Below are 14,980 nucleotides of genomic sequence, written 5' to 3' on the forward strand. Positions count from 1 at the left end.
AGTGTATGTTGAGCAACCTGTTGGTTTTGAAGATGTGCACTTATCTGATTATGTGTATAAACTTGATAAGGCTTTGTATGGTTTGAAACAAGCTCCTAGAGCTTGGTATGAGAAATTATCTACCTTTTTGTTGTCTAATGGTTTTTGTAGGGGTAAAGTTGATATTACCTTATTTACCTTGACTAAAAATAATGATTTGCTGATAGTACAAATATATGTAGATGATATTATTTTTGGTGCTACTAATGAACACTTGTGTAGAGATTTTTCTAAGCTTATGCAGGATCACTTTGAGATGAGCATGATGGGCGAGCTCAACTACTTCCTTGGTCTCCAAATCAAGCAATGCAAGGATGGTTTCTTTGTCAACCAAGGAAAGTACATCAAGGAGATGCTAAAAAAGTTTGGGATGGAGTCTTCCAAAGCCTCATCCACACCTATGAGCACGACAGTCAGACTCGACAAAGATGAGGGAGGTAAACCTGTTGACCAAAAGTTATTTCGTAGCATGATTGGCTCCCTACTCTATGCGACTGCTAGTAGACCTGACATTATGTTTAGTGTTTGCTTGTGTGCACGATTTCAATCATGTCCAAAGGAATCACACTTATTCGCCTTAAAACGCATTTTCAAATATCTTTCAAATACTCCAAACCTCGGATTATGGTATTCTAAGAACTCATTTTTCGATTTAAAAGCTTACTGTGATGCCGACTTTGGAGGATATAAGGTGGATAGAAAGAGCACTAGTGGAACTTGTTTCTTTTTGGGAAATTGCTTGGTGTCATGGTTTTCTAAAAAGCAAAACTGTGTTGCACTTTCAACGACCGAGGCCGAGTATATGGCTGCCGGTAGTTGTTGTGCACAAATTCTTTGGATGAAGTATCAATTACTCGACTATGGTGTTACTTTTTCAAAAATTCCAATCTTTTGTGATAATACAAGCACCATATGTCTAACAAAGAATCCAGTTCAACATTCTCGTACTAAACATATTGACATTCGACATCATTTCATTCGTGATCACATTGAGCAAAATGATGTTGAACTTCACTATGTTGACACCAAGAATCAAATTGCTGATATTTTTACAAAACCACTAGATGAATCTACTTTTACTCGTTTGCGTGGTGAACTTGGCATGATTGAGTTGTAAACACTAGTCGAATACTCTCGTACATATTTGTTAAATTGAGGGGGAGTATTATTAATGTGAGCATTATAATGTCGGATAATACAAATTAATTGTATTTATCCATAATTATGGCTCAACATTCATTTATGTGCTAAATATTTTAAATTTTAGGTGTTCATCATCTTGGCTACTTCGGAATCACCGCTCCTATTCGGATGCTCCGTTTCACCTCGGATCCACCGAACGTGTTCGGATCGTCCGAACATGACCATAGGTTCCAGAACCTCCGATTCCCTCTTCGGACCATCCGAACAAATATCGGATCGTCCGAACCTCCTTCCGATGTCATTTAATGTTCGCGCCTTCCCATGCCTGATTGTCAGACTCCGGACCCTCCGTTTACGCTTCGTAGCCTCCGTTCTATGATCGGATTGTCCGATTGTGAATCGGATCGTCCGAACGGACTGCCAGATAACCGTTCCGTTCAAATTCCGGACCTTCCGAACTCATGTTCGGACCGTCCGAACATGGCCTATAAATAGGCGTTCGGATCCTCTGATTTATTTGCTCATTCACTCCTTCTTTCTTTCCCCACACAAAACACTCACTACTCACTATGCCTCCGCGCCGTAACGTAGCTGGCCGAAATGTTCGCCCTCGTCACGGTGCCTTTCATCATGATCTTACCCAACCACCCAATCCTCGTCCTACCCCACCTGAATTCGAAACCCGTAACATTCTGCCTGGTCGTACCTTTCACACCGATTATCTTCGTGCAAATTTCTTTACGTTGATTACTCTTATTGAGTCTCAACGTTGGGGAAACTTCTTTCTACCTTCCGTACCCGATCTCATCTACCCCTCTCTCATACATCAGTTCTATGCGAACTTTTCTTTAGTTCTTGGTGGTGATGACACTCGTGTTGTTACCATTGTTCAGGGTCGGTTCATTTCTTTTTCTACCGCCGACCTCTCCACTTGGTTCGATCTTCCTCGAGACGGACCGAGTGAGTTCTTTTCTCAGTCTTGGACTGAGAATGACCCCACTTTTGATCGAGTTACTGCCTTGACCACCATCTTCGGTCGTCCGCCTACTCCTGCCGATGACCGTCCTCATGCGAAGGACCTTCCTCCTCAGCTTCAGCTTGTTCTGAAGCTCATCACTTCTTCTATTGTTCCTCGCAGTGGAGACCTCTCCACTTGCAAATATCTCGATCTGTACATTCTCTATTATTTAGTCTCCCAGCGTCCTTTTAACCTTCCCCGTTTTCTTATGTACGCCATGGAGTACGCGGCTTCTTCTACTCGCGTCTCTTTTCCATTTGGCCGGTTCATTAACCGGATTCTAGCCCATCTGGGCATTGACTTTACAGATGAAGAATCCTTATCTATTTCTCCTCGCGAGACTATCGACCATGATACTGTTGTTAAGATGGGACTCTCTTGGAATCCCGTCTTATCCTCTTGGGTCATCGACAAAGATCGCATCTTTGCGTCCTATCGTCCGACCGAACACTTTCATGTTCCCTTCGGTCTCCTTCCTCCTCACGTTCAGACGAGAGGATTTCCCGCTGGTCCCCCTACTACGGGTACCACTCCTACCCCTTCGGTTGATATTCCCTCTACATCCCATCAGCGTGTTCCCGACCCTATTAGCACTCCTTTGATGACCATGGATGACCTTCCTCATGGCTTCACTCCGCCTGCTCCCTCTGGACCCTACGATCGGATTTTCGAGTATCTCGAGCGATTGGAGACTCGTTTCGACACTCGTTTTTCTCTTTTAGAGTCTACCTTAGAGCGCCATCATACCGAGACTTCTTCGCGTCTGGATTCCATCGAGGCTGAGATGAGGAGACATAGAGAGTCGCGGGATGCGGATTCTTAGATTATGTTTTTTGTTATTTTTGTTTATTTTATCTTTATGCATCATTGTATAAAAGACTTGCATTTATTAGTGGATATTTTACCTGTTTATTTGTCTCTCTTTATGCTTATGTCTTTTTGCTTATCACAAAAAGGGGGAGAATTTATTTGGTTAAAATTGCTATTAATTGGTTATTAAATTCGCCTTAATTCAACCTCTTAGACTTGTTATTTGATTAAGGGGGAGTTATTTAATAACCATTTCGATTATGTTGATTATTGTTATCTCCATTTTTAACCAAGTTTTGTGATCATCAAAAAGGGGGAGATTGTTACGCCTTAAACGCATACAAATCTCGAGGATGAGATTAATGTTTTTAATGCTGTAACATATCCCAAAGTTTTTGTTTTGATGATACCAAAACTTGGATTAAAAATGTACTAATGTTTTATATTGAGGCATGCAGGAAATTAAGAACAGGTTACGTTCGGAAGATCCGACATTCGGTTCGGACGGTCCGAAATTGTGCAATTCAGAAGCAAAATAGAAGCTGTTCGGAAGCTGCGAGGAGAGCGTTCGGACGTTCCGAAGACGTGATCGGACGTTCCGAACACAAGCAATCAAATCACTTCAATGCGGAGACAAATTGATATGACTGATTGATCGAGTAAGATTTCGGACGCTACGAAGGACATTTCGGACGCTACGAAGTGTTGAAGATTTCAAATCTCCGGAAACGCGGGAATGTTCGGACGGTACGAACTGGAGTTCGGACCTTCCGAAGCTGTGCATAGACGGTCTGAAAGAACTGTTCGGAAGCAACGAAGTTTGATCGGTCCCTCCGAAGCACATGTTCGGACCCTACGAAGTCAAGAACGGACGATCCGAAGTCATCCCAAAATTACGGAAATTGATTTCAATCACATCGGACGTTCCGAAGCATAAACAGAAGATCCGAACCTTGGCGTCCAAGACTAGTATAAATAGGCCTTTGAGGATGCATTTTCAAATATCCCACTCCACTCTCTTGTCTCTTACAAAGCTTTCTACTATCTCTTGTGTGCGCTGATTAAAAGAGTTGTAATATCAAAAGAGTTGTAGAAAAAGAGTGAAAGTAATACTCTCGAGTGGGTTGTAAAGTTCGTGGCTATCCTTGGAGCCCTCAAGGCCAAGTAGACGCATCGAGGCGTGGTTGTAAAAGCTAGCTTGGAGCTCCTAAAGCCAAGTCGATATAGTGATACCTCGATCCTCATCGAGAAGGGGAGACGTAGACGATTCTTCGTCGAACTTCCATAAACATCTCTATCCCTCTTTACTTTACGCATTTACTTTACTACGCACTTATTTTACGCACTTACTTTACGCATTCATTTTATTTGTGATTGTCCCTCAAGTCTTCCGCTTGCAATTTTTGCAAACTCGTTTTAAAAACGCTAAAGGGCCTAAAAGAACCTATTCACCCCCCCTTTAGGTTCTTCATAAAGGGAAAGGAAAAGAAGTGGCTCAGGAGTCTGGGGCACTGAATATTGGAGGAAATGATAGAGTTCCTCAAAGTAGGCGTGGGCGTCCTGCTGTAGAGGTAGCCGCTAGAACTGATGCAAAGATAGAACAATTGGTGCATAGGGTTGATGAAATGGAATTTTTATGGTCGAGGATCACATGCTAAGATACCGTTAGTCTCAGCGATGGAAATGTTTAGATTATTATCTTTAGGAAATGAGGGATATATGGTTTATGCTGTGGATGCTACCAAGAAAGAACTGAAATTATCTGATATCCCAGTAGCGAAAGAATTTCCTGATGTCTTTCCTGAAGAAATACCAGGCTTTCCACCGCAGAGAGAAATTGATTTTAGCATCGAATTGATGTCGGGTACTGCGCCAATCTCTAGAGCGCCGTACAGAATGGCTCCTGCAGAACTAAAAGAATTGAAAGAACAGTTACAGGATTTACTCGAAAAAGGTTATATACGCCCTAGTATGTCACCCTGGGGAGCACTTGTACTGTTCGTAAAGAAGAAAGATGGTTCCATGAGAATGTGCATTGATTATAGGCAGCTCAATCGAGTTACTGTTAAAAATAAATATTCTCTGCCTAGAATTGATGACTTGTTTGATCAGCTTCAAGGAAATTCTGTTTATTCGAAGATTGATCTTCGATCAGGATACCATCAACTTCGGGTTAGAGAAGAAGATGTTCCTAAAACAGCTTTTAGAACTAGATATGGGCATTATGAATTTCTAGTAATGCCATTTGGTTTAACAAATGCACCAGCAGTGTTTATGGATTTGATGAATAGAGTATTCAGAAATTTTCTGGATAAATTTGTGATTGTCTTTATTGATGTTATACTGGTGTATTCGAGATCAAAACGGGAACATAAAGAGCATTTACGATTGGTTCTTAAAACACTTCGAGATTCTCAGTTGTATGCTAAGTTGTCGAAGTGTGAATTTTGGATGGAGAGCGTGATATTTTTGGGTCACGTGATATCAGCCCAAGGTATATCTGTAGATCCGAGTAAAGTTGAAGCAGTCCTGAATTGGGCTAGACCAACCAATATACCAGAGATTCGAAGTTTTATGGGATTGGCTGGTTATTACAGACGATTCATTGAAGGATTTTCGCAGATTGTCCGACCTATTACTCAACTGACGAAGAAAGATGCAAGGTTTATTTGGTCAGATGAATGTGAGAATAGTTTTCTTACATTGAAAGAGAAGCTGACAACAGCACCAGTGTTGGCATTGCCATCTGGATCAGGTGGATTTGTGGTTTGTACTGATGCATCATCAAGAGGTTTGGGATGTGTTTTAATGCAACATAGAAAAGTTATTGCCTATGCTTCAAGGCAATTGAAAACACACGAATCCCGATATCCAGTTCATGATCTTGAACTGGCAGCCATTGTTTTTGCTTTAAAAGTTTGGCGACATTATCTATACGGTGAGCAGTTTATTATCTACTCAGATCATAAGAGTTTGAAATATCTGTTTACTCAATCAGAACTGAATATGAGGCAAAGACGATGGTTAGATTTGTTGAAAGATTTTGACTGTGAAATACAGTATCGGCCAGGAAAAATGAATCAAGTTGCAGATGCATTAAGCCGGAAGTATCAGGATGTTATGATAGCATCTATCCATGTCTGGCAGAATTATGATGATTTATGTACTTCTGGTTGGAATTTTCAGCCGAAAGGCAATCATTTTATTGTATCTGCTTTACAATTTGAGCCGAAGATTATTTCGAAGATCAAGAAAGCTCAAAAGAATGATTCACAGGTTCAGAAATCGAAAGATCTGGTTTTGTCTGGTAACCCAGATAAATACAATATTTCATCAGATGGTTGTTTACGAATGAATAACACATTGGTGGTACCAAATGTCACAGGATTGAGAGAAGCATTGCTTCAAGAGGCACATTGTAGCCGTCATAGTGTCCATCCTGGTACTCATAGAATGTACCACATACTGAAGCCATATTTCTGGTGGGATGCGATGAAAAGAGACATTTCAGAATTTGTAGCGAAATGTTTGACATGCCAGCAGGTTAAAGCCGAGAGAATGAAACCTGGAGGTATGTTACAGAGTTTAGAAATACCACAATGGAACTGTGAACATATTGCAATGGATTTCGTGACTCACTTGCCCAGATCAAACAGAGGTTATGATGCAATCTGGGTGATAGTCGACAGATTGTCCAAATCAGCACACTTTATTCCATACGATCGTACTTATGCTTATAATAAAATGGCACGATTATATGTGGATAATGTTATTCGATTGCATGGAGTTCCAGTATCTATTGTATCTGACCGAGATCCTAGATTTGCTTCTAAGTTTTGGAGTAGTCTTCAAAATGCTTTGGGTACTAAGTTGGCAATGAGTACAGCTTATCATCCCCAAACAGATGGTCAGACAGAGAGGACTATACAGACTTTGGAAGATATGTTACGATCCGTGGTTATGGATTTTGGTGGAAACTGGCAAGAATCTTTACCCTTGGTTGAATTCTCCTACAATAATAGTTTTCAAACAACTATTGGGATGGCACCATTCGAAGCTTTGTATGGTAGAAGGTGTCGATCGCCCGTATGTTGGAATGAAGTTGGAGAAAAACCATTGGCACAACCTGAGTTCGTTGAAGAAATGAATGAAAAGATAAATTTGATTAGAAAAAGAATGAAAGCATCTCAGGATCGTCAAGCTAGCTACGCAAATAAAAGACGTAGACCTTTAGAATTTCAAGTTGGGGATCAAGTTTTCTTGAAAGTTTCACCGTTTCGTGGAACGATGAAATTTGGGCGAAAAGAGAAGTTAGCTCCACGTTATCCGATATTCACGAATTCAACTTAACTAACTTGGAGTTAGTTCTCAGATGAAAATTCTGGCGTCTCTTAAGTTCTGTTAAAGGCTGCCAGAGGAAGCTATCTTTTTTAAAAAATAAAAATTAAAATTAATTTCTAGCATAGATAGCGGTGGATGATGCTTCTCAAAGAAGGCTCATTCTATGAGAGAGAGTGACCATTCAGTCTTACTGCTGCTCGATGAAAGACACATCAGATTCATCTCCGGTACCCTCTGAGAGCCAACCGATACTGGTGAAAACTAGAATCAGACTTTGAAAAGTCCCAGACTCCCAAATCCCACCGTTGAAATTGCTTAACCAAATGTACATACGTTGCTTTCATCTTCCATTTTTGGAAAGAATACTCAACATAGTGGAACATATCTGCAGTGAGAAACTGAGAATAGTAGGAAAAGACATCAATCAACTATTCAACTGTATAAAAATCAATAAAAGAATAGTGGGTTTTGATCTGAAAGTTTGTGCTTTGATTTTACCGTTTGAATGTTCCAATTTTTTTTGTCAACAGAAGAATCATCTAATCTTGACTTTGGAGCTGAGTTGGAAACAACCAATCAAGAATCAATTCAGTACCAAAGCACGAAAATTTCAGTTCTCGTGAATATTGAAAATGATATAAACCTCAAGGGATGAGAATGAATTGAGTTAAATAATTTGGAAGAAAGTAACCTAACCTTTAAAGTTATAGGAGAAGTAAAGGCGTCTACAGACCTCAGAAAAATCATCACATCAAGTGTACTAGATTAGAACCTTTAAGACCTCTACATCTCGCTTCCCACCTTTGCAGAGTAACTTCAGCCGTGGTGAATCCTGTAGAATGGATCTACAGCTGATGGATTTAAAGCAATAGCCTTGATGTAATATGAGAACACTATTTTATGAGAGTACCCAAGTTCAAAGTTTCCCCACATAAATTGCATGAGACCAATCTTCCCTGCAAAATTTTTAATAGATGGGTAGCATGATCAGATTATGGAAAGAAAACATTAGAGATATCAGGATTCAAGAGGATGAAATATACTTGTGCTTCAAGGCATTTTCGAACTGACTTGGAGCATTCTCGCAAAATATCTTCTATGGTGTGCCTTTTTAGGGTATTATCGATCCTTGATCATAGAATCGTTCTGAAGTCCACCATGGTACACTAATGCCAATGACTCATGTATCTCCCCCTGATAGCAATAAAACAGCAGCAAGCAATGAAGAAGAGTTGTACAACATGGTAATTACAGGGATCAGCTCAAAAATCAACAAAATCCATAATCCAACAGCACAACATCTGCAGAGAATATTCTACCAAAAATATAGCCAGCCAGCATGAGGTTCTTATCATCGCAATCTAAAAATAGCCAGTGTTAGAAAGGGAATAAAACCTGTTGACTTGCTGTCTTCGCCAAAGCCAATGTCATCAATAAACACCTTCTTCGACTTGCCTCAACTCTCTGAGGTAAATTAGAATTTCTCCTCCAACCAACAACATTTATTTGCTTACTGCCATAATTAAGCAGCAAGTCCACCTCCTGCAAGATAAAGTACCATAAACTTTTGATATTATCAAGCTTGGAACGCTTGACCTCCCTCCTATTGCCTTTTAAGTTGTCAGGAAAGAAGAAAGTCATGAGCTTTACCTCATCATATAAATTGGCAAGCCTTTGCCAACTTTCGAGTCGCATAAGATTATACAGCAAATCATATTTGAATAGATTTACATTCTGCTCTAAAAATTCTCCTCCTCCTTTTCATGTCGGAACAAAACCAGCCCATTTATCAGTAGTGCTCATTCCAGCCAAAACATCAAATCGGGAGGTTGGGGAAATGTTTGCTTATGGTTCTTAGAACCCTTCCAAGTTTAACCAGTCCAGCACGCCAAAGTAAATTCAGTGGCTCAGTTCTAGAAGCATTATCTCGTATCTTTTGATCATGGCACAACAAAAGGATACTGAGCCATATTGATATGGAGGAGGTCTTCAAAGCAGGAAAAACGGAAAGGAAGAAACAGACGGTAAATTATATTGAATAAACACTACTTTCAATCAGAACATTATTTTTTTCTTTAAAAAAAACAATTAAACTTTTATTAGATTTTTTCCAATTGTCTTTACACATTCCCTCTTGAATCAATTAAAATCTGTCACCGACGATTTCCATTCCCCTTCAAAACTCTTAAATTAGGTCACAAATAATCCTCTACCCTTGCAATCGAAGCCTCATCGACATCACTGTGTGCTTTCCTTCTCCAATCATGGCGTAAGCATTCTCCTTTGTAAACCACCATTCCACTTTACAATTTGTGTTTTTACTCTCTCTTGCGAAGGCTCTAAGATCACACTGATCGAATAATTGACGGGTATTTTTGGAAGTTGGTGCAACAAAATTGGTAAAATACAAGAAACACTGACATCTTCCGAGTGTGCAAATACAAGATTGTGATCGGGGACATATGAATTAATCTATACTATTATATTAAGTGTGAGGATCTTAGAATAACTAACTTTGAGGACACCAACAAGATTAATTCCTTAAATATTTTCAAGTCACTATATATTTTAAATAGAAAAAAATCAAAATAAAACTTTCCTTTTAAATCGAACAACTTTTTTAAATCGAAAATAATTTCGTATTAATTATTTAGTATTATTTGATCAAATTAAAAATAATAATAGCACATGCAATGCATGTGCATCTTTTACTAGTATTTCAAATACGCGAGGATCATTAAGGATATTAAACAAATTCAGGGGGTTATATGGAAAGTATAATGTTTACATAGGGTTTGAACGCATTTATTTATCCCCAAAAAACTAGTCAATACTCGACATGATGAACCCGAACCTGACGGTACCCGACCCGATAATTGAGAATATAGTTAATACGGGGAAAGTTGCAATTTGGTCCAGCAAATTGGTATATCTAGGATTTTAGTGCTATAACTTTTCAATATTTTATTTTCATCAAATATTTGTATTTTTTTTTGTTTTTTCCCAAAGTCACTAAATCTATCAAATATTATTTATTTGATACTTCTCTTCTCTTCTACATAGATCATATGACGATGATAAAATTTATATTATACACAATAAAATCTATATAAGCAAATATAGAGCGAAACAATAAACTTTTTCCCTCAAAATTTTAAATGTTGAGTATCGTTTTGACTTATTATTCTTTCATTTTTGGTTAGATTTATTTTATTATGTGTAATATATGTTTATTCTCGTTATATGAGCTATATAAGAGATCATCAATATCAAATAAACAAGGTTTGAGATTTATTGGCTTATGGCTAACAAATTGACCCCAAAAAAATCTTGATGTATGAAAATAAAATATTGTCAAATTACAAAACTAAAATTCAAGCCAACTTATATAAATAAAATTGTAATTTTTTCTTAGTTATGTACACTATCATGTAACTTAAACTAATACGAACTACTAATTTTGATAACGGTCACAGTCCATTGGTCTAAAATTCACACCTTAGTATTTTGTATGCTGAAATGGACAAGGTGTAATGAAATTAGGGTTTTTTGAATATGATTAGGTCACAAGTTACTTATAATAAAATTATCTTTTATCGTAAAGATTTCATGATCATTATCTCTCTTTTGAATCTGTTTGTACCGAGCCAAAGCTTCTTTCGTGGTAGCTCATACTCACAGAACTATTCATTTGTGGCAGTGGAGGATGTGTCCCCAAGTATGATGTGTCCCCAAGTATGGATTAAAGAGACTCGGATTCAATGAATTTATTCCCCATCGCTCTTCAGGCTTGGTATGTTGCAGTTCTAGTATTGTTTTGCCTCATGTTTGCATTCGCCGTTGCATGGTTTCTTGCCCGGTATTTTATCAACATAGTTATACCACATTTTTCCTCTCAAAATTTTGCATAGGATTGCGTTTGGCACCGGAAGTTTTAGCTTTGATATTGTAAAATGTAAAGTTAAGTGCGAATTATAGTTTAGGATGCCGCCCGGCTTTCTGGTAAATAATTTTATGTCGTTTATCAAATTGAAATATTTAATGTTTCAGTCATTATTAGTATTTCGATAATATTATTACTTTGTCATTTTTTATTATGAACTTTTTTCTTTTGAAGGTCTTCAAGTCAAAATTAATGCTTGTGTATAATTAAGATATATTTTATTCTGAAAAAATTACTTTTTTTTTAATGAATATCGCATAATAAATAAGATATTCGTTGAACTACGGACAAAATTGTACGACGCTCTCATCCCTTGAACTCGTTTCGCTGTTGAAAAGCAAAACCTTCCACTTGCGCAATATGACCGTTGCATAAATTCTAATTATAAATAATTAAATAAATAGACAAATAATACCTTCTTTCTACTATCCCTTAAATTTCAAATCAAAATCAGCGTTGCACCGTTCGCCTTCCCCGAATTCTCTCTCACATTCTGAGCGTTGTGAGTGCGTGTGAAATGGCGATCGACGAGTCTCAGCAAGAACACAAGGTAATAGAGCCAATTCCGTTCCTTTTTCAGGAATTTGCTTGGAGATTTTGTCTTTTTGTTTTCGTTTTCCTTCTCTTGAAATTTTGTTTACGAAGAAGTAGCGAGGATTTTGCGATTTCTCGTCTTTTCTGTGATAGAATTGGAATCCTTTCTTAATTTTGCTCTCTTCTGTTTGAGAAAATTTTGGCTTCGGTTCTAGGATGTCTCGGTGTTTTTCGTGGACATTTTTGTGACGTTCTTGGAATATAAGGATTAATTTGACAGGAAAGAATAGAGAACGAGGATTAGCCGTTTTTAGTTGGTTAAGCTATTCTTTTTGGCTTCGGTTCATCTTATTTTGTTTCATGCAAGAAAAACAAAAGAAATAAAGAAACTAAAGATTATGAGTTCGCAATTCCATATTGCTGCGTGATTGTTGTGAGAAACGGAGGTTTGGCTGGGGATCTGGCATGTACATTTATTACAATGTATTTGTGTACCATATGTGAAAATTGCTTGTCTATGCTGGGTAGATCTATGTGAGATAAATGACTCGGATCGCCATGCGTTTTAGGGATTGAATGTGGACCCTCAGAGCTTATATTGCACAAAGGAATTCATTGTTGTGAGTTGGAGTTTTTGTTTGCCGTCAAGTGCAATTGTGATGATTAATTACTTTCATATTAGTTTTTCTTCACGTGCTTAAACTAAGGACTCTACGTTATAAATTTGGTTTTCTAGTATGATAAACTTGACACCTATATGAGAATATGCTTGTACCAGCTGCATTCCCTATATCTGTGCACTGATTGTAGATGTACTTGAGTATATGATTATGCTCTCCATTTCGCTCTAGGCTTCATCAGAGAGCACAACAGCAGAGGAAATAAGGTGGACTATCAATGATTTCGACATAGGAAAGCCTCTTGGTAGAGGAAAGTTTGGGCATGTATATCTAGCTAGGGAAAAGAGGGTGAGTCTACTACTCAAACCAGGGAGCTTTCTCTTCCATTGAACACTGATGGATGACTTCCATTTATCTCTAACATTTAATGTGACAAACATCTCACTTTTTCTTGATTTTGAGTGGTACTAGACATTAAACATTTCAAGTACAATCATATGATTTATTGACTAAGCAACATTTTTAGTTTGGGGGATTTAAATAGCAACTTTTCACTACCGGAGCTGGTCATGAGCTTTTCGAAAAATGAAAACAAATTAGGTAACGCATAAACAGTGGAAATTAACTTCATTTTTTTAGGAATGGTATTGTGTAGTAAAAGAAAAAGGAAATTTGGTGAATAATTTTTGAATATTTCTTGTAGAAATGAAACTAACCTTTTTTTTTCTTAAAAGCAGAGCAATCATATAGTTGCACTGAAGGTGCTATTTAAGAGCCAGCTGAAACAGTCTCAGGTCGAGCATCAGCTTCGCCGTGAAGTTGAAATACAGAGCCATCTTCGACATCCAAACATATTGCGACTCTATGGTTATTTTTATGACCAGGTATGACAGCTTTTTTTATTTTGTACATTAAATAAAATCTGTTCACGAGTTGATGACAATCAGTTATCCACAGAAACGAGTTTATTTGATTCTGGAATACGCTGCCAAGGGAGAACTCTACAAAGAGCTGCAGAAGTGCAAATATTTTAGTGAAAGACGTGCTGCTACGGTGAGTCCTCTCTATCAGTGCTTCAGCCTTTCTATTTCTATTCTACACCTTATACCTTAGTCGAACAGCTTGAATTTTAATACTTGTCTTGATTTTCAATCATGACCTTGGTAGGAATTATTTAGTTTCCTCAGTGCACATTTTAGCTATGATCTGACAAGATGTGTAATGGTTTTCATATGTTTGTTGGACGCTATGAGCAGTATGTTGCTTCATTAGCTCGTGCGCTAATATACTGTCATGGAAAACACGTGATTCATCGAGACATTAAACCAGAAAATCTTTTGGTTGGGGCACAGGTAATTTTTGGTTTTGGTTTATTTTCTTCTCTAATTTATCAGAAAGTGCTGCTGCCTCCTTTTCTCACTCTTTGGTGTTGTCCGTCAGGGTGAGCTCAAAATTGCAGATTTTGGTTGGTCTGTGCACACATTCAATCGAAGGCGGACTATGTGTGGAACTCTGGATTATCTTCCGCCCGAGATGGGTATATGCTTTTCCTAATAAGAATGTGTTATTGGTGCATGATTCAGGATTGGTGGCATAATTTTCGGACTAATATGTTGCACATTTAAGTTATTAAGTGGATGAACATGTTTTTTTTCTTTGACAAAATATGAATTTCCAGTTTGATGGTTAATCCTGTACATTATTTGTTTCTACAGTGGAGACTGTGGAGCATGACGCAAGTGTGGACATTTGGAGTCTTGGTGTCCTTTGCTACGAATTTCTGTATGGGGTGCCCCCTTTCGAAGAGAAAAAACATTCAGATACGTATAAAAGGTAAATGCTTTGCGAATTCACAATGCTGAAAATACATTAGTCTTAGTGTTACATTTTGGATATGTAACGTGCAGGATTATCCAGGTGGAATTTAAATTCCCCCCCAAGCCTATTATCTCATCATTGGCCAAAGAGCTCATAAGTCAGGTACGTTAGATTACTTGTGCTCTCTCACATGTTCTGTTTTAAAGTGTGGATCTTTGCTCTAAGTCCGTATTTGCTTTTGAATTGTGTCGACAACAGATGCTCGTCAAGGAATCTTCACAGCGTCTGCCTCTGCACAAGCTACTTGAGCATCCATGGATTGTGCAAAATGCTGATCCATCAGGCGTCTACAGAAGTTGAATCAATTTTTGGCGTCTACTGTTTTCTTGCAATCGTCCGAAATTTACGTCCCCCAAAACCTGACCTTGACCTGTTATTATCTTTGTAAAATTGATCTGTAATATCGGTGCATCCTTAAATTGATTGAACTGATGATTCATCATCATAATTCTAAATTCTTATTTTCTGGTGTTATATTTTAATTAAATAGTGAATAATTCCGTCTATCCATCTATCACTAAAAATTCAATTGCACCAACAAAACGCACTCTAGGAAACAACTGACAGAAATGTAAAATATAAAATGACTCGTAATTAGTTTTGGGCTAACCTTTTATTTTTCCGTGTCATGAACTTGATTAAATTTATCGGCCG

At 37.9% G+C, this 14,980-nt stretch overlaps 1 protein-coding gene across 2 annotated transcripts; it reads left to right on the forward strand.

Annotated features, from left to right (window-relative positions):
- The first annotated feature begins 11,700 nt into the window (after window positions 1-11,700).
- Window positions 11,701-14,787, forward strand: LOC140827951 (serine/threonine-protein kinase Aurora-1). 2 transcript variants are annotated; one of them, XM_073190915.1, is made up of 9 exons: window positions 11,701-11,844; window positions 12,680-12,796; window positions 13,186-13,332; window positions 13,406-13,501; window positions 13,705-13,800; window positions 13,889-13,985; window positions 14,164-14,281; window positions 14,356-14,428; window positions 14,525-14,787. In XM_073190915.1, exons 1-9 carry the CDS (start codon window positions 11,812-11,814, stop codon window positions 14,624-14,626), a joined length of 879 nt encoding a protein of 292 aa, XP_073047016.1. In that variant the 5' UTR covers window positions 11,701-11,811; the 3' UTR covers window positions 14,627-14,787. The 2 variants fall into 2 exon arrangements, with proteins under 2 accessions (XP_073047016.1, XP_073047017.1); XM_073190916.1 differs by lacking the exon at window positions 12,680-12,796 and having other exon boundaries at window positions 11,706-11,844.
- The last annotated feature ends 193 nt before the right edge of the window (window positions 14,788-14,980 follow it).

Source organism: Primulina eburnea, chromosome 3 (assembly GCF_022965805.1).
Source record: "Primulina eburnea isolate SZY01 chromosome 3, ASM2296580v1, whole genome shotgun sequence".
Taxonomy (NCBI): Eukaryota; Viridiplantae; Streptophyta; class Magnoliopsida; order Lamiales; family Gesneriaceae; genus Primulina; species Primulina eburnea.